At 52.8% G+C, this 27,408-nt stretch overlaps 13 protein-coding genes across 13 annotated transcripts; 8 read left to right on the forward strand and 5 right to left on the reverse strand.

The window, feature by feature from the left end:
• Positions 1-9: 9 nt before the first annotated feature.
• CC84DRAFT_190674 (uncharacterized protein) lies at positions 10-263 on the forward strand. Its single transcript, XM_018185535.1, has one exon. It carries the CDS (start codon positions 42-44, stop codon positions 198-200), a length of 159 nt encoding a protein of 52 aa, XP_018031754.1. The 5' UTR covers positions 10-41; the 3' UTR covers positions 201-263.
• Positions 263-2,553, reverse strand: CC84DRAFT_1228438 (glutamyl-tRNA amidotransferase subunit A; the record flags this gene model as incomplete). Its single annotated transcript, XM_018183639.1, has 2 exons — positions 263-1,976; positions 2,027-2,553. The coding sequence occupies 2 exons, from the start codon at positions 2,551-2,553 to the stop codon at positions 326-328; spliced, it is 2,178 nt and encodes a 725-aa protein (XP_018031755.1). The 3' UTR covers positions 263-325.
• Positions 2,554-3,091: 538 nt separating this feature from the next.
• On the forward strand, positions 3,092-5,013 carry CC84DRAFT_1127008 (allantoin permease; the record flags this gene model as incomplete). The annotated part of the gene is made up of 4 exons (XM_018175760.1): positions 3,092-3,210; positions 3,260-3,940; positions 3,984-4,595; positions 4,647-5,013. The coding sequence occupies 4 exons, from the start codon at positions 3,092-3,094 to the stop codon at positions 4,900-4,902; spliced, it is 1,668 nt and encodes a 555-aa protein (XP_018031756.1). The 3' UTR covers positions 4,903-5,013.
• Positions 5,014-6,839: 1,826 nt separating this feature from the next.
• Positions 6,840-8,711, reverse strand: CC84DRAFT_1208556 (uncharacterized protein; the record flags this gene model as incomplete). The annotated part of the gene is made up of 4 exons (XM_018182168.1): positions 8,563-8,711; positions 8,460-8,504; positions 7,099-8,414; positions 6,840-6,997 (listed from the first exon to the last, which is right to left on the reverse strand). Exons 1-4 carry the CDS (start codon positions 8,661-8,663, stop codon positions 6,840-6,842), a joined length of 1,620 nt encoding a protein of 539 aa, XP_018031757.1. The 5' UTR covers positions 8,664-8,711.
• Positions 8,712-8,852: 141 nt separating this feature from the next.
• CC84DRAFT_1167604 (HIT-like protein) lies at positions 8,853-10,068 on the reverse strand. Its single transcript, XM_018179215.1, has 2 exons — positions 9,635-10,068; positions 8,853-9,556 (listed from the first exon to the last, which is right to left on the reverse strand). Exons 1-2 carry the CDS (start codon positions 9,689-9,691, stop codon positions 9,011-9,013), a joined length of 603 nt encoding a protein of 200 aa, XP_018031758.1. The 5' UTR covers positions 9,692-10,068; the 3' UTR covers positions 8,853-9,010.
• Positions 10,069-10,453: 385 nt separating this feature from the next.
• CC84DRAFT_190727 (uncharacterized protein) lies at positions 10,454-11,784 on the forward strand. The gene has a single exon (XM_018185536.1). The coding sequence runs from the start codon at positions 10,858-10,860 to the stop codon at positions 11,407-11,409; it is 552 nt and encodes a 183-aa protein (XP_018031759.1). The 5' UTR covers positions 10,454-10,857; the 3' UTR covers positions 11,410-11,784.
• Positions 11,785-11,922: 138 nt separating this feature from the next.
• On the reverse strand, positions 11,923-13,222 carry CC84DRAFT_1167607 (EF-hand). Its single transcript, XM_018179216.1, has 3 exons — positions 12,918-13,222; positions 12,448-12,601; positions 11,923-12,346 (listed from the first exon to the last, which is right to left on the reverse strand). The coding sequence occupies exons 1-3, from the start codon at positions 12,918-12,920 to the stop codon at positions 12,081-12,083; spliced, it is 423 nt and encodes a 140-aa protein (XP_018031760.1). The 5' UTR covers positions 12,921-13,222; the 3' UTR covers positions 11,923-12,080.
• Positions 13,223-14,918: 1,696 nt separating this feature from the next.
• On the forward strand, positions 14,919-15,404 carry CC84DRAFT_1220909 (uncharacterized protein; the record flags this gene model as incomplete). Its single annotated transcript, XM_018183209.1, has 2 exons — positions 14,919-15,157; positions 15,227-15,404. The coding sequence occupies 2 exons, from the start codon at positions 14,919-14,921 to the stop codon at positions 15,402-15,404; spliced, it is 417 nt and encodes a 138-aa protein (XP_018031761.1).
• A 1,435-nt stretch (positions 15,405-16,839) lies between these two features.
• CC84DRAFT_1060187 (uncharacterized protein) lies at positions 16,840-17,010 on the forward strand (the record flags this gene model as incomplete). The annotated part of the gene is made up of 1 exon (XM_018173579.1): positions 16,840-17,010. A coding segment is annotated over one exon (171 nt), but the record flags the coding sequence as incomplete, so codon positions are not given.
• Positions 17,011-18,979: 1,969 nt separating this feature from the next.
• CC84DRAFT_1228448 (ser/Thr protein phosphatase superfamily) lies at positions 18,980-20,088 on the reverse strand. The gene has a single exon (XM_018183640.1). It carries the CDS (start codon positions 19,883-19,885, stop codon positions 19,010-19,012), a length of 876 nt encoding a protein of 291 aa, XP_018031763.1. The 5' UTR covers positions 19,886-20,088; the 3' UTR covers positions 18,980-19,009.
• Positions 20,089-22,259: 2,171 nt separating this feature from the next.
• CC84DRAFT_1127022 (heme peroxidase) lies at positions 22,260-23,556 on the forward strand (the record flags this gene model as incomplete). The annotated part of the gene is made up of 3 exons (XM_018175761.1): positions 22,260-22,804; positions 22,852-23,284; positions 23,330-23,556. The coding sequence occupies 3 exons, from the start codon at positions 22,260-22,262 to the stop codon at positions 23,546-23,548; spliced, it is 1,197 nt and encodes a 398-aa protein (XP_018031764.1). The 3' UTR covers positions 23,549-23,556.
• A 251-nt stretch (positions 23,557-23,807) lies between these two features.
• On the forward strand, positions 23,808-25,293 carry CC84DRAFT_1262488 (uncharacterized protein; the record flags this gene model as incomplete). The annotated part of the gene is made up of 5 exons (XM_018185155.1): positions 23,808-23,903; positions 23,952-24,046; positions 24,097-24,275; positions 24,325-24,893; positions 24,943-25,293. 5 exons carry the CDS (start codon positions 23,808-23,810, stop codon positions 25,291-25,293), a joined length of 1,290 nt encoding a protein of 429 aa, XP_018031765.1.
• Positions 25,294-27,237: 1,944 nt separating this feature from the next.
• On the forward strand, positions 27,238-27,408 carry CC84DRAFT_1099957 (uncharacterized protein; the record flags this gene model as incomplete). Its single annotated transcript, XM_018174844.1, has 1 exon — positions 27,238-27,408. A coding segment is annotated over one exon (171 nt), but the record flags the coding sequence as incomplete, so codon positions are not given.

Raw genomic sequence — 27,408 nt, forward strand, 5'->3', positions numbered from 1 at the left:
AAGCAAAGAACTGGATATGTGCATTCATGCCTGGATAGTATATGCCTACATTTTCATTTGACCTATTTGGTTCGCACCATCTTCTCTTCTTCGGGCTCCAGTCCGTACTAGCAGCCATGGCTTTATTCTATCTGCGTTGGAACAGCTCGTGCAGAGACTGTTCATATGTATTGTCCGATCCCCCCACGCCTCTGGATTAGAGCGTGTTACGCTGGGCTTCCTCCAGACGCACACGCCTCATTGCGATGTGATGGCGATGATCGTTTCTCGCACGCTTGGTAGTTAACTCCTCGCGACTTCGCTTTCAGGGGTTCGCGTCGTCGTTTCACGGCTGGCGACTCCCCAACCCCCCCTCCACCGCCTCGGCAATGCCCAACACCCGCGCGTCCATGCCGGAACCACCAAGCAAGGTGATTCCGAAGGGCAATTTGACGCCGTCTTCTTCATACATCGAAAACGGAACGCTCACACCACACAAGTCAAGCACGTTCCCAAAGTGCGTGAAGGTTCCCATCTCAGCGTTGAGCGCCAGAGGTGCGGCCTCCATGTCGGCGATTCGTGGGTGTTTCGGTACGCTGGGAACCACCAGCACGTCGATGCCGCCGCGAAGCTTATCGAAGGTACGCTGCGCAGCGTGGGTTAGCGTGCGGCGTAGTAGTTGGTCTGCGAAAATAGTGAACGCGGACGGCGGGTTATTAAGAGTGGGCAGGAGCACCTTTTGCGTCGTTGGATGAAGTGCTGCGGCGTGCTTGCTCAAGACATCGACCCCGATGCTGTCAACGCGCTCATACAGAAGAGCTCCGTTGTACAGCAAGGCTCCTGCGCGCTCGAAGGGCGTGTAATCGAAATCAGTGTCGGACACGCGGCGGCCGCCACGGGCTTCAAGTGCAGATACAGCGGCATCGAACTGCGCGCGGTACGTCGGGCTGCAGACCTGTAGAGCGGAAACGGGCGGCACGGCGAAGGTGAAGCCAGCGGCATGAATGCCACGGAAGTCGGAGTGCCATACGGCTAGCGAGGAAGGCGGTTTGGCGAAAGCATCGTCCGGGTCGTACCGGGCGATCGTGCGCCAAACCATCCGCGCGTCGTCGATCGAATTCGCCATGACGGAAATAGTGTCCAGAGAGCGGACAGCAGGTACTACGCCGCGGGCGGAGACGGTGCCAAGGGTGGGTTTGAGACCGACGACGTGATTGAGAGCTGCGGGAACGCGTCCACTTCCCGCAGTGTCGGTACCAAGGCTGAAGGCAACCAGTCCGGCAGCTACGGACACAGCAGAACCTGATGAGGAGCCACCGCTGAGATGTTCATTCGAAAAGACGGAGTGGACGAGTCCATATGGAGAGCGCGTGCCGGCAAGGCCAGTGGCAAGCTGGTCGAGGTTCACCTTGCCAATGACCAGGGCGCCAGCGTCGAGCACATGCTGGACGGCGGGAGCGGAGCTACACGGGATGACAGACAAGCTAGGCAGGGCACTCGTAGTTGGAAGGCAAGCGACGTCAATGTTGTCCTTAACGGAGAAAGGGATGCAGAAAAGTGGCGGGAGGGGTTTGCTGGCGTACTTTGCGGATAGCTCTTCGGCTGCTGCGAGCGTCTGCGCACGTGACTTGAGGGTGATCCATACGGCCTTGTTCGAGCTGCTGTTGCAGCGGTCGATGCGGTCGTAAATGGCATGGATGACCTCCGCGGGCTTTAGAGTGCCTTTCCGGTAGTGGTGGAGAAGCGCACCTATGCTGGGCAACCTATCGCCAGCAAGTAACGGGACGCCTCCGATGTCACAGGCTGGCACCAGTCCTGAAGTGGCTGCAAGGAAATCGGTGCTGCTGCCCACAAATCCGAAGAGCCCGTCCTGGCCGCAAATAGTGTCCAGTGCCGTGGTGACCTGTTGGGCGTCGAAACCGGCAGTGCAGTCCTGGAGCACGCAGCACTGGAATCCGCGGTCATTACACTCTCTTACAGTCGTGGCCACGCAGCATCTGTCGTCATTAGATCCGGACGAGCAAATATGTCGAGGGTAGACACTCACTCAGTCGTCACGCCAGCAAACAGGAGGTGGGTGATACCCCTGGCCAGCAGCTCGCGATGCAAACCGGTGCCCCAGAAGCTGCCTTTCCCCGGCTTATCTATGACAGATTCGCCCGGGAATGGAGTTAGCTCGTCGATGATGTCGTGTCCGTACTCGCCACGGACGAGCAGACGACCCATCGGGCCATTATCCCCAATGCCGAGCGTGTGGTGACCGCTCGGCGCGCTGATCTGCCGCAGCTTTTTGGAGGCGGGTAGATCGGCCAGGTCGGCCTGGTGACCCTCGCGTGTGTGGATGACATGGCCGTTGACGGAGCGGAAGATATCAAGGACCTTTTGGACGGCAGGGACAATAGAGCGCGCCTTAGAAAACACGGTATCGTTGCCGCACTGGACACTACCAAAGCCGCCAGGGTCGACAAAGTCGCGCTGGATGTCGATGATGATGAGTGCTGTCGTCGCGAATGGGAACTCATACGCATAAGGACGCGCCGAAGGCAGCCGGAAGTACTGGTCGGTTGTAGCCATGGTGTTGACAGTGTCTGCGCGACTTTCACTCCACGACATTGATACGCAGCACCGCGATGGGGGGCATATCTTCTTTTTCTAACATCCCGCCGGCCATATGATCTCCGGCGGGGAAAGGCAATTGCATGTCCTTGACATCTGGGGTGCATTCAGACGTTCTTCGGCCCGATCCGCCACCACGACGTCCGTCGGATCTGCAGCCAATCAACGTCGATTCCGACGGAAGTGAAAAATCCGCCGGAGGCTCTCAGCCCTGTGATAGGCGCATTCGGTCGAGATAGCGAGAACTTAGCACATTCAAGAGTTGAGATAACATGTTCGGCGGCAGTGCCAGAGAAGATAGCGAACTTCGTAGATCTCGTCGTGTTGTGTAAGTCACCACGAGGAGATGGCCCGATTGTCTTATCAACATTGTCCATCAACATGAGGAATACAAGACCCCACCAGCTGTCCGTGGGCCCGCCCTGGCCTCGATTGAACGTCTTCGCTCTGCTTCGATTGTTCCAGTGCCCTTTTGCATTGTAGCAAAACCATTACTATGGGTCTTGTGCAGCGAAAAAAACTGGAGTCCATCAAGGCCAACCTTAAGGCCAAGAGGAAGCTCGACGGTTGGGTGCTACCCCGTCAGGAGTCTTCTTTCGCTGAGCCGGGTACTTGGTAGGTCCTTCACTGAATGAGAACACCTTCAGAGCTAATTTTCGTACAGGACTAACATCGATTGCGATGTCACCCCCGTCGAACGCCGCACCTGGACCGCCCTCACCATCTTTGGTTTCTGGTTCTCTGACGCTCTGAATGCGCAGGCATGGATGCAACCTGCAGCCATCCTGGCCCTCGGCCTGACCTGGCGCGAGGCCATCGTCTGCGCCATCTTCGGCTCCCTCACATGTTGTGTGCCCCTGGTACTTAATGGCTTCGTCGGTGCTCGCCTTCACGTGCCCTTCCCAGTGGCCATGCGCGCATCCTGGGGATACTATGCATCGCGCTTCCCAGTCATCGTTCGGGCCGTCACTGCCCTATTTTGGCATGCCATCCAGACATACACAGGTTCCACCGCGATGACACAGATGATCCGGGCAATCTGGCCATCCTACCTCGACATCCCCAACCATATTCCTCAGCATATTGGTCTCACTACCCAGCAAATGGTTAGCCACTTCATCTTCTGGACTGTCCAGTTTCCTTTCCTCATGATTCCACCGCATAAGCTCAAGTGGTTGTTCGTCTTCAAGACCGTCCTAGTCCTTGTCTCCTCCGTCGCCGTTGTCATCAGCATGACTCAAAAGGCCGGTGGCACCGGTGATATATGGAATCTGCCCTACGGCGTCAGCGGGTCTACTCGCCGCTGGCTCATCCTGTCATGTGTTTCCAGCTACACCGGATCTTGGTGAGTTTGGCTCTTTGTATGCAAGGACATGCTAACAGCCCAGGGCTACTATGGCTACCAACATTCCCGACTTCACCCGCTACCTAAAGAGCGACAAAGGCGTGTACTGGCAAATCTTTATCCTACCAGCCATTCAATTAACCCTAGGAATCTTTGGCATTATCGCCTGCTCATCCAGCAAGGTTGTCTACGGCGAGTACATTTGGGACCCGCTCGAGCTGGCATCGCGTTGGGAGGGTGCTTCGGGACGATGCGGCGCATTCTTTGTCGGCTTGACTTGGGTCGTTGCCCAGATTGGAACCAACCTGTCCGCCAACGTCATTAGTTGCGCCAACGACCTGGCGTGCCTATGCCCCAAGTACATCAACCTACGTCGAGGGGCGGTGCTTGCAACTGTAACTGCCGGCTGGATTATGCAGCCGTGGAAGATCATCTACAGCGCCAACTCGCTGCTGAACTTCATGAGTGGCCTGGGCTGCTTCCTCGCGCCCATCGCCGCGCTTCTCGGCGCAGACTACTGGGTCACGCACCGGCAGCGGATTCATGTTCCGGATTTGTATCGCTCGCACGGAATCTATCTCTACAACGAATGGGGTACCAACTGGCGTGCTGTCGTTGCCTTCCTCGTCAGCGTCACGCCGAATCTGCCAGGCCTGTACGTCTTTCCAGTTTTCTCAATTATCTGTTTGATGCTAACGGACTATAGCGCCGCGTCCGTGAACCCTTCTCTGCAAAAGTCCATTGGCGACGCCCAAAAGATCTACTACATGTTCTACTTCTACGGCTTCACATCTGCATTCGTTGTATACTGTTCGCTTAGCCACTTCTTCCCGCCAACATCGACCATTGTGTCGCGGGTGGTGTACGACGATGGGATCGAGCTGCCAGCGGGCGAAGAGGGCTCCGACTTTGACGAGAAGACGATTGAGGCTAAAGCTGAGGAAAGTCACAGGTCGCTGTGAGATGGGCTTACGCGCTTTGAATAAAACTTTCTTCGGCCAAATTGGTGCGCTAAGACTACTATTTAACCAAATTCAGTTACGTAGCTAGTACTCTAGCTTTATTACTATAGTAATATAATGGGTATATATAATATCAAATGAATATGTATTCAAAATCCCAATAGTTATAAAATTTATTAAGTATTTACATATGCTTTAGTTCATGTACAGTCTTATATTTTCATAGCGTAATATTATATCTATATAGACAAAGGAGGAGATAAGCTTATTATAGATCTTTACATGTACTATATCATTCTATTACTACCTATTGTATGATCCGTTCTCATTGATTGAAATTCCATCCCAAGGCTGCATGGCATGAGGTCGAGCTTCATTAAAGAACAGAGCCGGGTTAACTATAACACCTTTCGCAAACCGTATCCTCGACTCCATGTGCTAGCTGAGATTAAGTTGAACACTATCAACTGTCGTGAACTAGAGTCTCAGCCTGAATATTCCCGCCAAGATTGGCAAACGCTTCTCAAGCCACAGTCTCCCTCACAAGCCTGCCGCGGTGCACTTGACCCCCAAGCTGGATGTTCATGCAACAGGTCATGATGCGCCTCACGGTTGTACACAGCACTACACTTGATTTGGCACCACTCGTCCCGGTAGTCCGTCCCGCCAGGAGCGCCCATCCAGCTTCTTCGCCTTCGCTTTAGACACGCTCTCCCAGAACCTCTTTGAGAAAGTCTTCCCAATTCGGAACAATCGATTGGGTGTAGGGCTCTTCTTTTGTCTGGATGATTAAATGGCGCAGTCATGGCATATCGAGCACGCCATCGAAAAAAAAAACAAATACCCGGATATCGTTCTTGGTCACCGGGCTATCGTCCTTAGCCAGGGGAATGCTCAGCTCGCGCGACCAGCTATGCAGTGAAGTATACTGTTGTAGCATATTAGAGGTCATAATGGTGTTTGATATTCCCAAGCATAGACCAGCCAGATAGGATTGCCTATAGCGAAGTTTGACTCCTTCCAGAAGTTCCGAGCCTTCGATGACGCTGCGTGTCTCGTGGTTATAACCGAACCGGTCGAAGCACCAGTCGTCACACCGGTAGCCTATCATACGGACCGACAGCAAATCGTCGGTGAATTGCATCAGCAATTGGATCAGATCATGTAAATGAGACCATTCGAGGATGGATCGCGTCCTCCGTATCCACGTCAGGGTGATCTGCGTCTTAAGCCCCCGGTTGATGAACGTCAAAGACGGAAGTGTCACAGGGTAAAGACAGATTAGGATATTTTAGTATTGCTGTCGATGGGGAAATGGCTGGGAACATCTCGTATCGCATACGCCTATATCTTTTCGTGGAGCTCGATAGGGGGCTTCATGAGGCCGGGGGGACAGAGGATGTGGCGAGCCTTGATTGGAGGATCGCTTCGACTCATGCTGGGTAGACTCAATGCTTCTTCTTCCAGTGCGCGTTACAGACGGCGACGAGTCCCTGACGTTGGGGTGAAGCCGTCTCCCTTTGCTCAGCCGAGACGAGGGGATGGTGAGCATTGGTCTTCCGCGAGTCGTATCGGCTTGAAAATATTCTATTAGCAAACGTGCTCGAAACTGCAACAGTTTGACAAGAGGCAGCGTTGAGCAGTAGTATACGCGCCGTTCGATGGTGCCTAGGATAGAACCATAGATCTTTGGATCCTTACAGTAAGGAATTAAGAACAGTGATGGCTATGATCGCCAGTCTTGTGAAGGTTTTAACAACTTTCGGGTGGGATCCATGAAGCGTCGGGTTTCGACGTGAAGGTCGTCGTGGATTCGGTCGCGAGCTTTAGTCCTACGGTGTCCAGTGTTTGCTGGTCAGACAAGTGGGACCGACATGGCTATCTCGGTGCTATGCAGGTGGCAAGTCCTAGCAATACGTTTGTCTTGCACACACCTGTCACAGCTGAAACCACTCTTTCCACATCCTACCTCGTTCGCCAATCGGCGGCAGTGGTGCTTCGCCACGACCCTCGCCCCAAATGTCCATTGCGAAGTACACCGCAAAACGACCATTACCGTCCATGTTTCCCCGAACAATAGTACCTGCGATTCCGCCTAAATTAGTGTCGTGCGTTGGTAAGGGAGGGTTATGTTTGTTTGACTCGGCCAAAGAAAGCGAAACTCTGCCTGTGCAATCATACCCATGGTTTACGTACTCAGAACCCTCGCATTTTCTGTCGGCCACCCAGTGATGGGATCGACTTCGCGCTCCTCGATTTCGATAAGCCTTCGAGATACCATAGCCTGCTGTTGCGCATCCCAGAGACCCTCGCGTGGTATGTTGCGCTCAAGAAGGGCGACGGCTTCTCGTCTAGTGAATGGGCACCGACAGCGTGACGCTGTGAAGTTAAGATATGGGATGACCGTGATCTCGAACGTGAAGTTCGCCGCGGGCGACGTAACTCCTAGGCGCTGACTGTGCTCCACCACATGTCTACAGTGTTCAACCAGAGACTTAAACCGAGGCAAATGTCGATCACACGCACACTGGTTAGGATCTGTGATCGATGCCCCAAGGATGTAGGTAGAATAGTAGCAGGCCTTTAGTGAGTGTGCTGTGATTGTGTCATCTTTGGAAAGAACTTTGCTATTCTCAAGCTCTTCCAGTGCGATCCACCATTCATCCAAAGCAAATAGCAAAGCTTGTTGGTCGAGCAGCTTGTGTTGGGGAGTAGGCGTTATCGGTCGGAAGTTCTCGCCCATGTGACGAATGAACAATAAGCCTTGGTTGCGTAGCTCATACATCGCGGACTGCGCTTCTAACATAGACTGGAAAGCGGGCTGTGGGCTATCGGACGGTCTCTGGATGAGAGACATAGCAAGCTCGGTAGGCACGCCGTACAATATCCCTGTGGTGAGCAGACGATGGAATAGAGGAACGAGTGAATTCTCAATCAAGTCAGACCCGAGCGTCTTTCCTCGAGTTGACCTTTGTTTCGCTCTAAGGGTCTGAAGGATGCGGAGTCCGTTACAATAGTGCAGCATAGCTGTGTCGTAGTTCCCGCGCAGAATCTCTATCCCAACGAAGATGAAGCAGGATACGAGCCCGACCTCAGCGCTGTAAGAAGCTTCAGAAATGCGTTCCGCGAGAGCTTTGATGGCTCTGTTGTAGTGTGTCAAGAATGTCTCCTGTCCCGAGGCAGCGACCAAACCGGACCGAGCACTTTTCAAACTCCCTGTCTGGGACCTGTTGAGGTATCCTATGGCTATCAAGGCATGCCGAATTGAAGGCTCGGATTGGGCCATCTGTAAACACGCCGAGGACCAGAACTCTGCGTCGAAGCCATCAGTGGACATGGAAGGTGCGGCGCAGTGGGTGTAGAACTCCAGGAAGTGAAGGTCTTTGTCGCCTGCCATGGGAGACTTGACAGTACGTTGAACTGTAGACGTTCGAGTTACTGAGAATACGATTGTCTGACTGCCATCTGGGATGATCGGGTAGCCATCGCACTTGCGACCCGTGTTTGTGCATCTGATTCGTCAGGCAGGAGCGACACATTTTGGGGAGACTCCTGACCGTTTGCAATGAGGCTTCTCTTCGTCGCATTTCACCCGACGAATTCTGCGAGGCTTGTCAGCTACATGTGCAGCTGATGACTGTCTAGAAATGCTGGACATACTTGCAGGTTTTGCAGCCTGTCTTTACTCTGGGAGCAGCTCTCCGCGTGCGTGGCCTGCTTACCAAAGTAACGGAAGAGGCTGCTGAGGACATGTTGGGCATTCTATCCAAAAAAACGCATCTACCAAAGTGGTGTAAGGAGAGAAATGCAGGTGGCTTGCCGAGCCTGGATTGGATTAGGTATCGAATCAAGGCCCGAAGAGGCGACCTTGGCCCCAATCCTAGGAGGAAACCCCACATAGGCTGACTAACCACAACAAGACACAGGCAGTTCCCAGACATTCGAAGGCTTCAGGGTTTCACTCATTCAAGATGAGAGCAGAAATATGCATGATTTACGTGTGCTTTCCTTTCAAACTTCCAGTGGCGTTGCTCGATGCCAGGGCTATATCCTCACACGCGTCAGCTCACGCTGCCGAGGTGTAACCTAGGGCTGTCTATGCTGCGTACTATACAGTGTCTTCTATTCGAAGTGGCAGGGTTGCTGTGGCACGAGTGTGAGAATCAACCTCCGTCTTATTGTCTCTGGCCATCTCCTCGGCGAGCCACTCGGCCTCCTTGTTCATCTCCTCTTCGCTCCTCGGCTTGCGGTCCTCGTCTGCATCTACGGCCGGGAATTTACTTCGCCTCGCATCGCCCTCCTGGCGCTTGTTGAGCTGCTTGGCCAAATCGCCGTCCTCGCTCTCCATCAGTTCGTATATAGCGTCCGGGCGTGGCAGGTCCTGCTTCTTCCTGGGAATGATGTGGGCATGGACATGGGAAACGCTCTGGCCGGCGTCCTCGCCATCCTGGATGGCTATGTTCAGCGCCGAGGCATCAAACACGCGCTCAATGGTGCGCGAGACGCGCTGCACGGTCAGGAAGAGATCCTGGACCTCGGCGGCGGACAGGTCATGGATGCGCGGAACGACGCGGCGTGGCGAGACGAGGACGTGGCCAGGAAGCAACGGCTTGAGATTCACCAGGGCGTACGACAGCGGGGTGAGGTGGAAGACCTATGCGTGTGCTCCCGTCAGCCTCATCTGGACGCCCAAGACATGGCAACGTCATGGAGCGTGGGCGGGAAGGCGCACCTGGTTGGTTACCACGAAGGCGCCGAACTTGATCACATCGGTGGTTAGCGGCGGCATGCCAACGATGGGGAATGTGAATAGTAATGACAAGGCAGATGGCGTTTGGCTGGAGATATCGGCTTGCGGCCCTTCGGTGCCCGGGGCTTGGGCGACGGCGGATGGACAGACTCGACGCGAGAGGCAGCGCTCCGAGGTGCAGGTGCAAGCGAGGGGACTTCTGGGAGCCAGACCGGCGGGCAGACGTCAGCTGGACAGCGCGCGGACAGGCCCTCGAAGCAAGCGACAACAGCGCGTGGGCGAGACCAGCGCAGTAATTCGACTATCGATATGGGCAGGCCAACAACGTCAGGATGCATGCAGCCACCAGCAAGCCGGGCACCGCGCCGCCAGACGCTGGGCTATCTGGGACACTTGATGCGCGCAGTGGCTCTCTGCAACAGAGGCCTGTGTATAACAATCAGACATGGCCGCGTCTGCCTTCATTCTTTCACCTGCACATCAACGAACCGCCGGTGGATCCACAGTATCGCCCTTGTTTGCTTGCGGATCCCGCCCTGCGCTAGCGGCTGAGAGTCGGACCCTTTCTTCACGGGCAGAGGAAACATCGCCTAGAGATATCACACACAGAAGAAACGAGCTTGGCCGTGTCCATCTGCCAGAGCCTCACGCACCCTCAGACACTCCCCCGCGCCTCCACCACTCTGCGACTCCCCAGGCCACACGCACCCTCGCTCCGCCGTCTGTGCCCGCAATCGGCGCGGACTTGGCCTGCAGCTTCCGACGGACCACCCCGCCATCCCGCGGCAACGCCTCGCCGCAGCGCGTCTGACCGCTGCAGTCTCGAAAGGGACGTTTCAGTGCGCCTCCCGCCTGGGCAAACACCAGAAATCTGATTTATAAGGGATTCGCCTCAGCGTCCATTCCACGGAGAGCAAACATTTCTTCCTTCGCCGACCCTCACCTGCCGCCGAACTTTGCCCGATAGCACACCGGCTTGGTGTCGCTAGAGTATTGGACCATTCCGGACTTCACATCTGACTTCACTGCTACTGCACGCCACAACCCTCACAGAAGAAAGTGACGAGGCAGACGGACTTCTGACGCTCATATACTGCACCCCGCAAACGCTTCCCCAGAAAGCCAGCCAGCCGCCCTCCACACTCCACACGCACAGTTCAACACCCTTTCACGCCGGGACCTCTCAACAACCCACCCTCACAGCCATGGACATCACGCAGTCCTCCCGCGACTACTTTGCGATGCCGTCGCCCTCTCCTTCGGAGAAACTCTCCCTCGCCGCCTCCTCAACCGTATACACATACCACTGCCTCTGCACGCACCTCCTCCTCGCGACCTCGACGCCCCTCCACGCGCTCCCAACCCGCAACAACTCTGCCGACGCCGCGCACATCATGCCGCTGCCGCCACCACCCGCGCCCACAACCAAAGCACGCCGCGGGTCGAACGAGCCTGTCGCCCCGCCCACCGACCACTACGGCCTGCTGCTCAGCACGCGCCTCGAGAACGCGGCGAGCATGGTGACAAGCGACTCCGGCTTCGAGAAGCGGTACCTCCAGCGGTGCGGGCGGTGCAACCTGGTGGTTGGGTACCAGCTCGATTGGCAGCAATTCGGCGGCGAGCGCACGGGCCGCAAGGACGATGTCGTGTACCTTCTCCCCGAGGGGTTTGTCACGACCAGCGAGATGATCATGGGGAAGACGCCGCCCAAGACGGGCGGCATCGGCATGGTCACCGTGGCGGAGATCAAGACGTGAGGCGCGCACCCTCGTCGACGTCTCTGGGCGGGGCCATCTCCTTCATCAGCGGATGGCGCGAACGATTTTTCATACGAACACTTGTACGATGGGCATACGAACGGACGGATTGGCAATGGCGCACACGGGACGGCTCGATGGTCACAGCGTGACATCGGTGCCGGGTTTTATTTTTGCTTTTTTTTTTTTTGCTTTGCGTCTGTCGTTTTTTATGCATGTTACCGCATTACAGATACCCCCTTCGGCGAACGCGCAGGGCTTCTCAGCTACAAGAGAGCGCCCAGATAGATACATTGCGTTTGGCAAGTGGACCAAAAACAGTCAGTTCCGGCCAGTTAGACGAATGAATGACACATTACTCATATTGAGTCTTCGAGTCCATCAAGTGACGTGTGGTCCATTGATGGTAGTGTTTGGACTTCAAGTATCACAAGCGTCTCACGAGGCTTAAGAGTGGATGATTGCAATGCATTGAAATCCCAGAAACCACCAGGCCTCACATAATGCGATTCGCCTGTCCAAATCCTACACGCCAACGCCAGTGCCGAGCCGCATGCATCGAGGCCCCCTACTCATTCAATCGTGAAGGCCTCGTCAATCAAAATGTACATCCCATCATTCGAACTGAAACCCCGTGCCTCCCCGCTCCTCGCTCCCTTCCCAACGGCCGTTTAGTTCTCCGCAATGGTCTTGACAAACTCCCTGTAGTCGACCTCGTTGTTTCCAGTATCGATGGTGCTCTTAAAAAGCTCCTCGACCTCCTCCTCGCTCATCTTCTCGCCAAGGTTCGTCAGGATGTACTTGATCTGGCCCTTTCCGACGAAGCCGGAGCGGTCCTTGTCGAAGACCTGGAAGCCGCGGATGTACTCCTCGATGTCGAAGGGCTCGCGGAAGCCGCCCGGGCGGTTGAGGATCTTGCTGAAGGTGTCAAAGTCGACTGTGCACCCAAACGCATTAGATAGTGTTCGGTTTCGATGAGTGCGGAATGTAGATGGCGGGGTTGTGGGATGCTGGTGGGCAGGGGAAATGGGTACGTACAGTCTGCGCCAACACCGCGCTCCAGGTCCGCAATCTCAGCGAGCGTCGGGTTCTGCCCGCAGGCACGCAGCAGGTCGCCGAGGGCCGCGCGGTCGACGCGGCCGTTGCCGCGCTTGTCGAAGAGCTGGAAAGCTTCGCGGTAGTTGGTGGAGGCCTGCTGGTTGTGAGTGTGGTTGTCCATGCTGTTGCTGGTCGCTTTCGCAGGCCGGCGGCGTGTTGTGATGGGCGAGGACTCGGTATTGCAGGCGCGGTTGAGGACGGGAGTGTGATGCGCGGAGCGTAGACGAAGAGCGAGCGCGGGCGTAGCACAAGCTCCGTGTTTGTGTTGCGTCGTTGCCGTGGAAGGCGCGGACGGGTTGGGCCGGTCGTTGTTGCTCTTTGCTTTCCAGGGCAGTGGCGCGGAGGCATGCGCCCCGCGCGCAACGTGATTGGGGACGGGAAGTGCGAAGGGGTCTGCGGGCTTTACTCACCATAATGAATTGTTCTGCTCGGGAGTCGTACAAAGGCGAATGCGTGAATGAAGGTGGATTCTCTGAAAGGCGGTTTTCTGCGGCGAGAGGGGTGTAGCGGTAAGATTTGACGTGTGTTTGATAAATGGCGAGCGAGGGCCAGGGGGGCGCCTGTTGTTGCCAAGCTTTCGTCGTCGTGGAAACGGGATGCGATGGCACTACCAGTCAATCAGGCCTCGAACATCTCAACGTTCCGTGCGTGCTGTCACTGGGTGAATGGTGCCTTTCGGACTGCAGCGAAGAGATGGAATTTTGGGAGCCTTCGCGAAGAGCGCTGGCTCAACAAGCAAGTCTTGCACGACTAGTCCCTGGCCATCAGCATCTGGCGGTGTGCGAACACCCTAGCCTCGCCCACGATGCGGTGCGCTTCTGACACCGAGTTCCACAGCCAAAAAGCACAAGATGGTGCTCTCTTGGACCTTTCCTTGCGCGAAGTCAAGATGGCCTGGCGTCTTCGAGCTCAGTCAACTCGCCCCCATTAGGTAGGAGTAGACCAGCCCCGAATGCTTTTTCTACCGGTCACGCCACCCTCACCTCTATTTGCAAGCCGCGGGAAGATAACATGTCTTCCTGCACCAATACGAGAGCTCGTGCCTGCTTACGTTTTACGCTCAAAAGCCCAGCTGAGCTTATGCCTGTTAACATTCGTCCTGGGCTCTGCGTGGCTGCGCTACGCTCCAGGGCTGAGCTGACGCCTCATAGCCTAGGGAATCCTGCACGGAGGAAGCAAGAATCCGTACAAAGAAAATAAATAGATCTTCATGTACCTTGAATGCTCGAGGTTGTCCTACTCACCGAACGCCAATAGCCTGAGTTCCGCGCAGCGCTCGCCATGAGTCGATTCTCCACAGCGATGCTAATGATATCGCTCGTCGCATTCATCACGGCCGCTGAGGCTTTCGCGTTGTACGCTGTCTCCGGTACATTTCCACCGCTGTACCGTCTAACCGATAATGAAGGACACAAAGCCCTTTCCTTGTAGCGTTGGGCGCAACTTCTGTCCAGGGCAAAGACAGTGCAACGGCCCCGCCTGGGCCGAGTATAGCGACAGAAAACTCTTTTGGGCTGTGGGCGTGGATAGTAGTGGGTTTGATCGTTCTGGCACTATACCGACTTGAGGGTCTGGGTGGGAGGTGGTTGTTGATTCGGTGAAGAGCACTAGTTTTCCGGGGCCAATTGTCTTATTTGCCGTCACAATACGTCGGTAAAGGCTGTGGATATAGTGGTGGCTGTAGCAGAAGGAATAAGCGCGCGTCAAACGCAAATTCTGGGGTCCATCCAAGGCAATCTTAGAGATGGAATTCGAGTTTTATCTGCGAAGTCCAGGATCCTGGTATACTTGGCATCAGGGGGTTTCAGCCTACTACCTTAAGCCTTCAGCCTTGTAGAATTGTGGCTAACAGACGTGTACATAGAGAAGGTCAGCGACGCCCTTCACCAATCCATCCACCACTTGATCATATCAGAGTGTGCATGGTGCAGCTGTCCTTGCCTATCCTCTCTGCCTTCTTCCTCTTCCTCGCAGTCTTCCAGCCAGTACTTAGTGCACCGAGGCCTACCCCGATGTCGTTGATTGAGCAATCCCGCGTTGGCAACTATTGGTGCGACCTGTCTCTCTAAGGGATCAACTGCTTCTACGCCCAGGCAGAATGCCGCCCCACACAACACGAACACCCCCAGGAGAAGATCAGCCATTCATGGGCTTTTTCGGCGTGGGCTACAGTAGAATCTACGGGAAATAATTCTAGAAAATCTTCGACAATCTAAAGAAAGCTGGCGATTTGCCTACCTACGGCGCCGGGATTATCGATGAGGCACACTAAGCCTCGGTGCACTGCAAAGATGTTTTCAACCCATCGCTCCAGATCCAAAGTATGAGTACAAACTGACTGTGTTTGGATCCCACTGAATGTTCGCAGGGTAGCCTATACCGGGAACAGCCCTTCCGTACCGGGTGCCACGATGGTATTCTGCGACTATTTTTGGAGCCAAAACTTTCCCCATCTTCTCGACCGTGTACTTGACAAGCCAACCTACGCGCTTGACAACTTCATCACACAAGAACATGTCATTCTGCACGAGCTGACGCATGCTGATATCGCCGGTTCCCAAGGGCACATCGACGACATCAAAGTCAAGCTTCCAAGCGAGACAAACGATGTCAATATCCCAAGAGGTATTACAGATGAGTCTTCTACGGCGTAGGCCGGTGCAAGAAGTCGGCCCAGAGAAAAAAGTTTGAATCTTCAAACATCGAAAAATGCGAATAGTTACGCGTGGTTTGCGATGTCAAAGTACTTTCGCGATGCATGGGTCATTCATCTCAACGAACCAAAGGGCTTCATCAACGGCAGCGTGACTCCTCTCGATTCTGCTCACGAGCAGCCGAATAATGGTGACTGGTACGCGGGCGATGAATTTACGGACGTTGAATGGACGGCGGAATGAAGCGGGATAGAGTCGGGTGAAGGGGCACCCTATCTCTATGGCTCAAAGATTCATCGCGACTCAGATTCCCTTGCTGAGTACATACAATACAATCCATGATTGATCTATCCTCATTGTGATAGGATCCTGAGACCATCAATGAGCGATCGTTTGTAAGGATACGGCGGGTCCTCCTTAGGACAATTAGCCGACGACGTACAAGATGTAGGCAGGCGGTCATGTTCGCGCCATATTTGCAATAATGAAGAGTCTCGGCTGGACCGGTGAAGGCGTCCGCTCCCCAGTTGTCGATCAGTATGCAAGTGCAGCCTGCAGCTGATGCTGCTTAGTTCCCTAGGTGGTGAGTTTTCAACGAGCCACAGACCATTGGCGGCAACTAGCAATTAGTTAAGGGGAGCAAAGTATATTTAGCTGCGCCTTATCAAACAAGACACGTCACGTTGAAGATGAGCAAATACCTCCCCTACTGAGTCGCGAAGCAGGACCTGAAAGGCGCAAGTAGTAGCTGAGAAGCCGCCACGCTCTAACCTCGAACCTCGATGATTTCTAGCAAGGCTTGGCCATGATCAAGAAAGAATAGTGACGCACACCCACTGTTCCAGCCCTGTATACTCCGTGTGTGGCCCCAATTCAGCCGATCCCAAACCAGCAGTCAGCCAACCAATCAGCGCTCCTCCCGCACCACCCTCGCACTTGTGCATGTCTTACCCTGCCCGCATGAGCACATCGCGTGAACGCCCGTTCTCCACACACACCTCTTGCAGCATGGATTGAGAGTCAGTGAGCCACACTGGGCTTCAGATTTCGAGGATCGCTGGGTTTGAGGGGGGCGTACGGAGCTGGAGGGGTCGCAGGCGTGTGGATATATACCAGAGAGTGCGCGGGCCGGCGCGAGAAGGCTGGATGCGGGAGCTAACGGACTTTGGTCTTTGTTTGTAAAGTGCGAGTATCACACATCTAGTGAACGAAGGAAGAAGAGCTACGCACGTCATGACGGAGACCCCGGATGAGTTCATGAGATCGCTGGTGTACACTGTCGCCCTGATGCTTTTTCTGAGGGCGGCAAGGGCGTACGGCCTTATCATTTTGCTCGCGAGTTTCGGCATGGTATTAAGAGCAACGATACAAATCCAGTCAGGGCCATTCGGAGGCACAGTTTCGCCGCCGGAGAGTCAACGGCCGAAAAAGAAGGAAGAGCATCGTGGAAATGCATCGCCGACTGGAGCACGGAGAAGTGAGTTAAACTGCATTGATCCTCACTTGAGTGGCCTGCTGATGCAGTTACACAGATCCTCCTTCCCAGAGGTCTCCAAGAGCTGCGCCAACTCAAACGCGCAAAAGCACCCGACCGCCGGCACTCCCTCGTTGCCCATCTCCACCTCCCTACTGTCTCGAACCTTCAAAATCAGAAGCCGGACCCCGTCCCGAGTCTATTCTGCAGCTCTACGAAGACATCATCGCGTCTGACGCGCAGACCATCCAAGTGCAGCAGGATACCATGGCCGCGCAACAAGAGACCATTCGCGCGCAGGCACAGATGATCAAGAATATGAGACTTCTGCTCGAGAGACAAGACGAGAGGATTGAAGAACTGGAGCGCGCGGTGGAGGAACGGGCGACGTGAGTTGTGCCGGTCGAATATGGATTCGGCCATCACTTGAACGAAGCTCTACTTCTCACCCACCTTGCTGTAGCTGTTTCGAATTCCTTTGCAAGGATCAGATCTTATTGCGCTGCCTATCGTTGAACAAGTAATCTCTGCAGAGGCTGGGGTTGTGTGGAGCGCTGATAGAACAGGTGCAGTGCAGAATGTGAGTGTATTGTCGCAGCTAGTGCGCGGGCAGGCTATGAGGTAATAGAAAGCTGATGGATTTCCGGAGACTGAGGTATTTTCCTGCGCAGTTGCAGGCTGGATGGGTGCGGACTAGGTGGCCGCGACGTAAAGATGCCTGCGTCTGATGTCGGCTCGCTGGAGTTGTATTTGGTGTCCAGGAAGGCGACGAGAGCAATGATAACGGCACCTTCGGTCTTGAGTGATGGATTCAATGGGTGGGTAGTATGGTTGCTTACCTGTCGTTACGACACAACTTTCAATTGTAAAGCCTGTTTGTACAATTGCTTGTATTTCGGCTCCATTTCTCAACGTGAAAACGACAGGCCAGATGATTGCAACGGCGAAGTTGCAAAACACCGGGATGACTACTGTCACGCTTGCTGATCGCGGGTTCCAGCTTCTAACTACGTTCAAAGCCCGCACTTGGTCGAGAGGCGAGACGATAGACGGGATCTGCTGTGAACTTGTGTGCATGTCGTGGATGATGCTTTCTAGGAGAAACTTGTCCCTGATATCGATCCCGTGAAGCGTTGACGAATCACAGAAGTAGAACTGCCTGTTGTACGGGCCGTGCCGCCCGAGATCTAGTGATGGACCGACCTTTGGACAAACAGCTGCGCCAAAATTGGAGCTGATAGTTGTCAACAAAATGAGACTTAGTGATTCATGAACTGATTGTACCTGTACTACATCAATCCTCGCACTCGTCTTGAAACCAAAGGTCTGTATGACACCTCGTCTTGCCATAGTGACCTCGTAGAACATATGTAGGAGTTTCACAAGATCCTTGTCGCTTGTGCCTTTCGAGCAAGGACTCTGTAATCAGCATCCGCTGTCGACAAACAGGACGACCTCGGCGTCTGTTTTGGGCTACTCTCGCAGCGCCTGGCAGTAGTCCATGGTGAATGTCTCCAGCGACTCGGCTACGCAAAAGTAAGCAGTCCAAAAGATCGTGTAGGTGTACTTGTTGAAGTGCGCATGATAGATACGCAGCCTTAGAACTAGGCTCTGTCAACTGTGAATTATAGTCCTTAAAGACTGACGCAAATCTCAAGCCTACAAGAACGATTTCTGAAGTGGCTTTCAGTGTGGTGGAGCTCGAGAATGAACCGTTTCCCACATGAACCTTGACGATTACTCTTGTGAATAGTAGTAATAGGTAAATCGGGACGAGGAAAGTACACGAAGCAGGGAAGCGCTCAACCGGAAGACTGCTTGAGTGCAGGTCCAGAATTTTTAGGGAGCACCTGGAACAATCCAGGTGCTCGTATGCGCCTACCCGCATACTTGTGGGAATTAAGCGCCATGCACCAGAAAACCATCTGTGCAGCTTTTAGACAAATTCGGATCTCTGTTTAATTAAAAATGAAGGGCGGCGAAAGGTATATTTGTTACATAAGTGCTATGTTAGCAAACGACCAGTTTGTACTGGAGAGCGATTGAGATGGTGGAAGAAATGAAATCGCGCGCAAGGCTAGGTAAGTGGAAGCTTACGCCATGTCGCATCAAGCACATGCTTTCAGCCATGCAGGAGCCTAGGTTTGATTGAAACCGGACACCCCAATTTCATGCGGCCACTCTGATGAACTAGTCTCTGGTACGCAGTCCATAATATTTTTACCCTTTGAGGTAGAATACCCAGACGTCGATACTTGCCTCGAAATCAGACGATAACTTAGTGATGCACGATGAGGACTCATGGCGTAGGACTATGTGTGGAAGCGAAGCAGCGGCGAGAAACTTGATCCTCAATTTCTTTGAAGCCCTTCGCTCAAACCTGGATGACCTTTGTCACGTCAAACAAATCTATCTTGTCCTTCTTCGGCACATTATCTTCCAGGATCCCCTTTTCCTCCTCACCGACTCGTCCTCGTTGGTTACTAACGATCTTGAGACCAAACCTTTTAGCCTTGCCCGTTCTTCCAGTAGTGCCGTGAACCCAGTACTTCACGATGTTCCAGTCTGTCCCATTCAAAAGATCTGTACCATAGGCTGCGCACCATGGTGAATGTACCTGCCAAGGAGCAAGCGTGTGATGCAGATCTGGTGTGAATGAGGACACAACAATAACCTGTGAAGTAGGTGCTGAAGATGACTCCGCGCCAGCGAATGTCCTGGGTCCGTTGATCTCACCCTGTAGCCACGCTAGGTCGCGGAAGTGTTCCTCATTGTGATTATCAACGCTCCACTGCCGGATGCCTTCCATCGTGTCAAATTCGGGTGCCTTCTTGACCACGGCAGCTTCCGCCGATTCGGGAATATTGCTCCATAGCGTGCAACCTAATAAAGTAACGTTGGTATGAGGCACATCCGCTCTGGTCCGATGAAGGATTTGCAATCGGCCTCTAGTCGCGACCTCTTCTTCCATATGATGTGCGAGCTGCAAGCCCTCGGCGTGCGTGAGACCGTGAAACTCCAAAGCTCCGAGGATGAGGAACACTTTCTCGTAGAGGTTGCATCGCCGGACGAGGAAGGACAGGTAGGCATCGTAATCCGCGAGCTGTCCGACATTGCCTGCTAGGATGAGATATGGTGCAGAGACGGGGATGTGGAATGTGAGGTATTGTTGCTCGTAGTTGAGGTAAAGGTCGGAGAGAATTTGAAACGTGATTTTCGGGGTGGAGAAGAGTCCCGAAAGTCGTTTCATGTTTTTCCTTATCGTGGTCCAGATGTATCGAGAGCTAAGATTGAATGAAGACAAGGGCGGGAGAAGTCTGAGTGCGAGTGAGCAGTTCTAAAAGCGTTCTAAGGGTCGCTCGTCCGCTGACGCGGCGCGCTAGATCATATATAGAGATAAGCTCGAGGAATGATGCGCAGTAGGGTGATGTTTCTTCAAGCTTGGAAAGCCATACGGCTGAGCGGTCAAAAGCAAAGTGCACGACGTTACTAGTGCCAAAATATGGAGAGCTGAAGCTGACTGTCCAGCTGGACATCGTACCGCGCGCGGTGAATTCCATCTCGACAAACGTGTATGCAATAAGAGCGCAGTAGACCGCTCTTTCAACATCGTAAGTGCTCCAGGAAGGCCGGGGCTTTCATGATGAATGGGGGCGGAAAGGGACTGAGTTCGATCGTGAACAATGTGCTGTAGTCACCGAGATGCCAGCCAGGGCTCTAGCCTGTTACGCGCTAGCTCCGCTTATGGGAGACGCCTAACGCCCCAGTCCCCTCAGGCCCAGGAGCGCCAACTTATGGCATCACCTTCCATGACCACGTTGGTACTTAAGTGTACAAATCTTCTCCCACTTCCTATGTTTTACCCAATGAGATCTGTTTCCTTTTGGGGTCTAGCACAACGTGGGCACGTGAGAATGTCGGTTCCAATGTTTCCTCCCATGGTACTCCAGCTCTCTGCGCTTCAAATTCTGTGCGCACATCCACAGCTCTGGCGCCATTATGAACAAAACACCTGTTGAACCTCTCAACTCACTGCAGCACTGATTTAGTCACGTCCGAATGAACGAAAAAACAAACCCCACTGTTTCTATTGTCCTTCTAGCGGTTTGGTCTCAACGAGTACGAACGCAGGCCGTACGCCAATGTGATTGCAACTGATGCTAAACCAACACTATGGGTTTGGTCTTCCAAATCCTCATTTGATCATACCTTCAGGGACCAGCACGGCCCGGACCTGTGTACCGGAAGCCGCGCGAGATATTTCCCAGAGAAGGCAGATCAGTGACAATCGTCCAGCAACTGGCGTGGTCCGTATATTAGAATTTGTAACAGAAAGCCTTAGAGCGCCAAGCTATTGTTAGCGAATACGACAGCTGCACCATGCTCTCCTTTCGCCGGGTCTTCGAATGCAGACTCTCGAACACGTTTTAATGCCGGAGCAGTGGGCTCCAATCATTCATACAGGCCACAAAAGTTCAAAGCTATACTTGCGTGGCTTACAGTTGTCAATTACACTAGCATTGGCACACTCATCTTCATGGGGTTTTGTCACGCGGTACGCTCGCAGCGCTGTTCCGAACCGACTCTAAGCATCTTGCGCGCGCGTGCATTCAAATCCTGTCGTTGTTGAGGTACATGCGGACCGTATTGATTTAGCAAATCTTCCCAAGGACCGGCTGCCTTATCCGGCTAAATGGAAGTTCCAGGATTTTTTGTTCGTAATACGACCCATAACCGCGGGAGATGGCCACTGCGGCTGACTTCGCAATATATTTCTCCCTAGATACGCAATGGTATAATCTTTCCCGCCGATCTACCGCATCTTATCCAGGGATAGCTCTTTTCGTGGCTAAGAATATACGTCCCTTCAAACACTGTCCGGTGGAATCGATTGTGCATAATGCACGCGAACGTACTGAGGTCTACCTAGCTAGCATCTTTTAACCTGGTGCTAAGCGCATATTTCTTGTGCAAATGATGAATTGTTTGAACCGGCAACCAGGGTGCACAAGAGATATGGGTTTTCCTTCCTTAGGAGTCATCGGATATCCCCTCCATCCTCTAGGCTATGCCGCGAGCATTGCACCTCTGCGTAGTCTCATCACATCCTTACGGGCCTACCGCCCTACTCCCCAAATCAGAAGGCATCCTGCACGAGCAATATACATACGACCTGGACCAAATTTTTAACGACACCATGCACGCAGCTCGTACCCGGTGGTATCGTACTTCTCACGCATCTGTACCACTGTCCGGGCCAATCGCGGAGTTGCTATATGTCTTCTTGGCCGTCTGCTCTGATTACCCTGAGACGCTTATCAGAATAGGCCTCTTTCAGTGCAATGGCTTCGCTGCAGGTATCGAAAATATGGATCCAGCTGGCCCTTCCATTCGGCTTTCGTGATCTTACAGATCTGGATCTCCTCGTATTCATCTAGCACCTTGCTTCCAGACCCTCAAAGAAAATCAGTCCAGTCTGCACTTGCAGAATGCCATGGCAGTTTTTACAAGATTATACGGCAGTCTCAGAGCAACGAGTATAAGTACTCCTAGGGTTTCCACCCCAACTCGAGGCCCAAAAGTTGAGGTTATAACATCATCTTCCGTACTTTACGCAGCTCATTATGAGGGTCCTAACATTCTTATACAATGTCATTCCGTTTTACTCCTATGCTCTCGCCTATCCTGGGATGGGTGAGACATTGAAAGACCTGCAACGTTCAGCGAAGGTCGCTCGCGAAGAACCGAAGCAGCTCATTGGGGATCTCAAAACTTTGAAAGATTCCCAACTTACTTCCATCGGAAAGGACATCAAGGCGATTCTTTTGAACCAGAAAGATGCCCGTTCGAGTGTCATTGATACTGGTGCTCCGGCAGGAACTCCAGACACGGCTGCATGCAAAGCCGATTTGTGCTGTGTGTGGAAGTGGATTTCATACGACATGACAGCTAAGTTCAATGGAACTTCGGGTCGTTGCAACAAGTTCGCACGAGGGGCTGTGCGTTTAGGGTTCCATGACGCGGGAGTCTGGTCAAACACAAGCTCATACGGTGGTGCTGATGGAAGCATTCTCCTCACTGATGAGCTCAGTCGCTCGGACAATAACGGCCTTACAGCTATTGGCGACCAAATGAAGACGTGGTACGCTAAGTATAACAAGTACGGAGTGTAAGTGCTCACTTCGCCATTGCATAACGCTCGCCTAACACACGCAGAACCATGGCCGATCTTATTCAGATGGGCGCAAACATCGCCACGGTTGTTTGCCCTCTCGGTCCACGTATTCGATCCTTCGTCGGGCGCAAGGATAACGCGAAGGCTGGGCCTACTGGTCTTCTACCTGACGTGAATGACTCGGCGGATAAGATTGTCAAGCTGTTCCAGGCGAAAACGATCGACCCGCATGATTTGGCCGCACTAGTAGGTGCGCACACAACCTCGCAACAACACTTTGTCAACACCGCAAGAGACGGCGACCCACAAGATAGTACACCTGGTGTGTGGGATGTGAAGTTCTATGGAGAAACCGTGTCGAGCACCCCGAAGAGAGTATTCAAGTTCGCTAGCGACATCCTTCTGAGCAAGGATGCTCGGGTGAAGGACGAGTGGCAGGGATTCATCAATGATTCTCAAGATCATTGGAACGAGGTACGGCATAAAGCTATCTCAGAAACCCGTGGCTGACATCGGCAGGACTACGCAAAAGCTTATACGCGACTTTCACTTCTTGGTGTCAACAACATCAACGACTTGAAAGAGTGTACAAAGGTGCTGCCACCTGCTCGCAACTCCTTCGTGAGCCAGGACCAGCCGATCTTGGATTTGTGGCTACAAGGCCAATACGACCAGCTCAACAACCTGGTCGACGATGCGATAATGCTTACTGGGCTGATATCGACTGGGAAGGAGTAAAGGATTTATTTCAACTCTGCACGAGGCTTACAGTAGATACAACACCAGTTTCCGTTTGTATGTGCTTATTTTCTGACAATTCTGTCTTCGGTTAAGCTTGTAAAATAGCGCGAGTGTGACCACGGCTTCGTGTTGTCATTGGTTTTCGTATTCGGTTCGCGTGTCATGGCCGTATTGATAGGTTCATCCGGTGAGCGCTGCTGCATCTTTCTCCGATCTCGCAAATGCCACTACTCCTTGCTTTGTTGTGTACATCAACATGAGTGCATATTTTGAGGCTCGTCAATGGGAGAAGAACTTTGGGTTATTAGAGGCCAACGATGGGCATCTGCTTGTCTCAATAACGAAGAAAGATGTAAGCGAAAACGCTGATAATCGGCAGTGGGTGAGCTAAACGTCCTAGGCAGTCAATATGTCGCAGTCATATGTAAACGATGAGCAGTTGCTATCATGTTTAAGTTCCCACGAATCAACTAGCTCGAATTGGACTCTGAAACTGTCAGCAATATTGCCTTCCTCCCACCTATGTGTAGCTGATGTTTTTTCAGGTTGATTACCAGGAAGAGTCGTTACAGCAAAGACGATAGAAGGATTCCGTATCCAGCCGAAATCCTCGAAGCATTCATTACATATTGGAAGATTGCGGACATTGGCTTTCGTGCCCAAGCTAGGGCTGGTTCCTGTAGCCTCTCCTGTAGTCCGGTCCCTGGTGATTCCTCATATACAGGTCTGTGGCTTTGTTCCATCTACCCAGATAAGTCTCACATCCGCTCCAGGTCTCATTGTACGGCTTGTCTACGGCCTTCCCTTCCGCGGTATGCTTATTATCACGCATGATCGTAACACCAACGCTACGTATGCAGTATGCTTCGGCATCGCCTCAGAGCATGCCAATAGACTAGTCGCACGTTTGGAAGAATCTCAAAGCTACGCTTCCTCCCCCATCCACGTGGCTCTGCTGCTTTCCGACATCGCCCTGGAAGATCTTGAACAGTTCTCCACGAGCACATACTGCGATTTTGTGTCCGTCAGAGAAGCCATGGGGACAAACTTATACTCTCTAGCTGAAGAACGTGTCGCGCGCGCCCCGGATTTGACCGATATGCCGCGGAGATTGACTGCGTTGGCGAACGCGCTAGCTAGTAATTGTTCATCCTTGAATGGCGTAGTTGACATCGTTGACACAATGGAGCTGTACTCGAAAGACTTTCAGAAGAGCTCCACCTGTGAGACCTCTGATATTGTCACGTTTGCAGATAGAATGGTACTTATGCGCCAGACAATCAGAAGTGCCTTGAGGAGAAACGAGTATGTAAAAGCATCGGTAGAGGCGCAAGTGCAGATGGTGAGGAGCAGCAGAGAACCTTCACTGAGGCCCCCGCTAACAAACATAGGTCTACGCTCTTCGAGCTCAACAAGACAATGAGATGAGCCACCAGTATGGCGCTGATATGCGGGTTATATCTATCGTTACGCTCATATTCTTACCGGGAACGTTTGTGGCTACGCTCTTCAGCACCAGCTTCTGGGATTTCGGGCCTTTGAACGAAGGTCCATTGGTGTCGAAATGGGTCTGGCTTTACTGGGTCGTTACGATAGTACTGACTATGTGTGTCGTTAGTGTTTGGATGTGGTGGCCGTGGATCACGAAGCTCAGTGATATGAAGTGCCAACCCTTCAAGGATGCAATGGAGATGATTGGAAAATGGAGACACACTAAAAGACGACATATGCGATCTTACTGAGTCTGTGTTAGCAGATCATGGGGTCTATGAGCGTAGGCTCCAATCAGCTAACGAATTGGGTGTCTATCATCTAGGGTATAAGTTCTTTCATTGAATTTCCATCACGACCCTAGCTATCAACGATATCCTCAGATGTTGCAAGTTCCATCTGACCCGCTCCATTTGAATTTAGAGCAGTCACAGGTGGAAGAGTCTGCACCACTACAGTTCATTGTGCTCCAACGTATTGATCAAGCGTTTTCAGAAAGCCGAGTGAAAGGGGGACTCTTGGCACCTTGTCAGCTTTGGGCCAGCAAAGACATACACTCGCATCGAGATTATCATGATCAGCCTCGTGCCTGTGCCTGTGCCACGCGTGATATGTTTCGAACAGTCCGAGCAATCTCATATGCATTGTTTCTTTTAGCACGGTGACCGGCAGGCTGCTCAAGGTGAGCTTCATTTGAAGCTAAGTTTTTGATCAAAATGTCATCCGTGAGTCTTACTAGCACTTCGGGCTATATACAAGCGACTGATTCGGGTACGCTAATTTTAAGGAAACAGTAGCCCATAAGACTGACTACAGTACGCCAGGGAATCGGAAGCGACTCGTACTATCTGCAGTCATTAGCATCGCCACTCAGTGGTGCGGAAATGGTGTCGTTACCATATATCTGGCGCCTGTGTTACGTGCCGTCGGAGTTACTAGCTCATAAAATCATCAGGGTATAAACGGCGGTCTGCAGATATACAATTGGTCTCTTGCATGCGGTGCTGCGCTCCTAGCTGAGAGAGCCGGTCGACGGCGCTTGTTCTTGACCTCTGCAGGTACGATGCTGGTCTTCATGAGCTTGGTCACCATTTGCTCCGCCCTCTACTCGATCTTTGGATCCGTAGCAGCAAGCTACGCAATTTTCGCATTTCTTTCTTATTCCGTGGTGGATACGTCATCGGCTTAACGCCGATGCCAATATTTTATATCAACGAGATCTGACCAAGCCACCTCCGTGCGAAGGGGACGAGCGTATTGTGGGTCTCCCAAGCCGCTGCCACATGCTTCAATCAATACGTCAATCCCATTGTCTTGGATAAGATTCATTGGAGGTACTGCTTGGTTTACGTGGGCGTATTGATCGGTGTCATCGCGATCATGTTCTTTCATGTACTGGAGACGAAAGGGATGTGCCACTGGAAGAGATTAGTGGGATTTTCGACAGACGACAAACAAACGAGATTGCCCTCGTACCAGTGGATGACAGTGAAGATCAGGCGGATGTTTTGACCGCAGATTGGTGAGGACATGTTATTGAACAACCCAGAGCCCACTCAAGTCCATATGTACAGCTGTTGTGTATTTACTCCAAGCAACAGTAAAGGACTCGGAGTCGGTAGTCACAAATCCACCCGCACTTATGTGTTTATTACGTTCCGCGAAGCCTCGGAGACTCTGGGTCCTAAAGAAATATTCGCCTGCAGAGACGTGATAGCGACCGGGATTTAGGTCACCCCTCCAACTCGATTCTACTAGATCTACTCCATCCGGTCGCTCGTCGATATCCCATATAGTATTCGGTCATGCTCAAGTCTTATTAACTGCATGATGTAGGTATGTACGAGTCCAGGGGATATTATGTCACCGCGACTTGTCATACAGCTATTTCACTCGAGCGGTCAACAGGCGCATAGAAGTCGGACTCTGCCCTCTCTCAGAAAGTTCGGTAATGCCCTTCAATTCAAGCTTCTGTGGTTCCAGTTTCTCATTGGATATCACGCTGAAGCCGATAGGTAGCCATCTGACCTTTTTAATGGCGGTATAGCTCTCAATGTCTCCACTGGGTTGAGCAACGACTCCACTGAAGATATGGTCACCACTAAGTTCCGTCATGAGCTTAGCCGACGAACCTGTAGCCATTCTTGCACTTGGAAATTGCTAAGACGAAAGCTCTTTTCGATACCAATGTGTGAGGATACGTGAGCGTGACGCAAGCGCTTCTCCCGCTATTACTCGCCAGCGCGAAAACCGGCAGAGAGGCGGTGATTGTGAATAAAACGTCGATCTTGTCAGTGATGCGCACACCCTTCCATGCCGCGTACTCTGCTTCCAAGGTGGCAGTGGCCATGTTCAATTACATCTAG

This window comes from Paraphaeosphaeria sporulosa, assembly GCF_001642045.1.
Source record: "Paraphaeosphaeria sporulosa strain AP3s5-JAC2a unplaced genomic scaffold CC84scaffold_10, whole genome shotgun sequence".
NCBI lineage: Eukaryota > Fungi > Ascomycota > Dothideomycetes > Pleosporales > Didymosphaeriaceae > Paraphaeosphaeria > Paraphaeosphaeria sporulosa.

Excerpts from the sequence above, each read along its gene's own strand:
- CC84DRAFT_190674 (XM_018185535.1), top strand. The coding sequence starts at position 42 with ATGCCTACATTTTCATTTGACCTATTTGGTTCGCACCATCTTCTCTTC.
- CC84DRAFT_1167604 (XM_018179215.1), bottom strand. The coding sequence starts at position 9,691 with ATGCCGCCGCTAACCACCGATGTGATCAAGTTCGGCGCCTTCGTGGTA. Across the intron at positions 9,557-9,634 it reads CCTTCGTGGTAACCAACCAG|GTCTTCCACCTCACCCCGCT; the intron begins GTGCGCCTTCCC and ends GCACACGCATAG.
- CC84DRAFT_190727 (XM_018185536.1), top strand. The coding sequence starts at position 10,858 with ATGGACATCACGCAGTCCTCCCGCGACTACTTTGCGATGCCGTCGCCC.
- CC84DRAFT_1167607 (XM_018179216.1), bottom strand. Across the intron at positions 12,347-12,447 it reads GCGCGGTGTTGGCGCAGACT|TCGACTTTGACACCTTCAGC; the intron begins GTACGTACCCAT and ends TTGGGTGCACAG.
- CC84DRAFT_1228448 (XM_018183640.1), bottom strand. The coding sequence starts at position 19,885 with ATGAAACGACTTTCGGGACTCTTCTCCACCCCGAAAATCACGTTTCAA.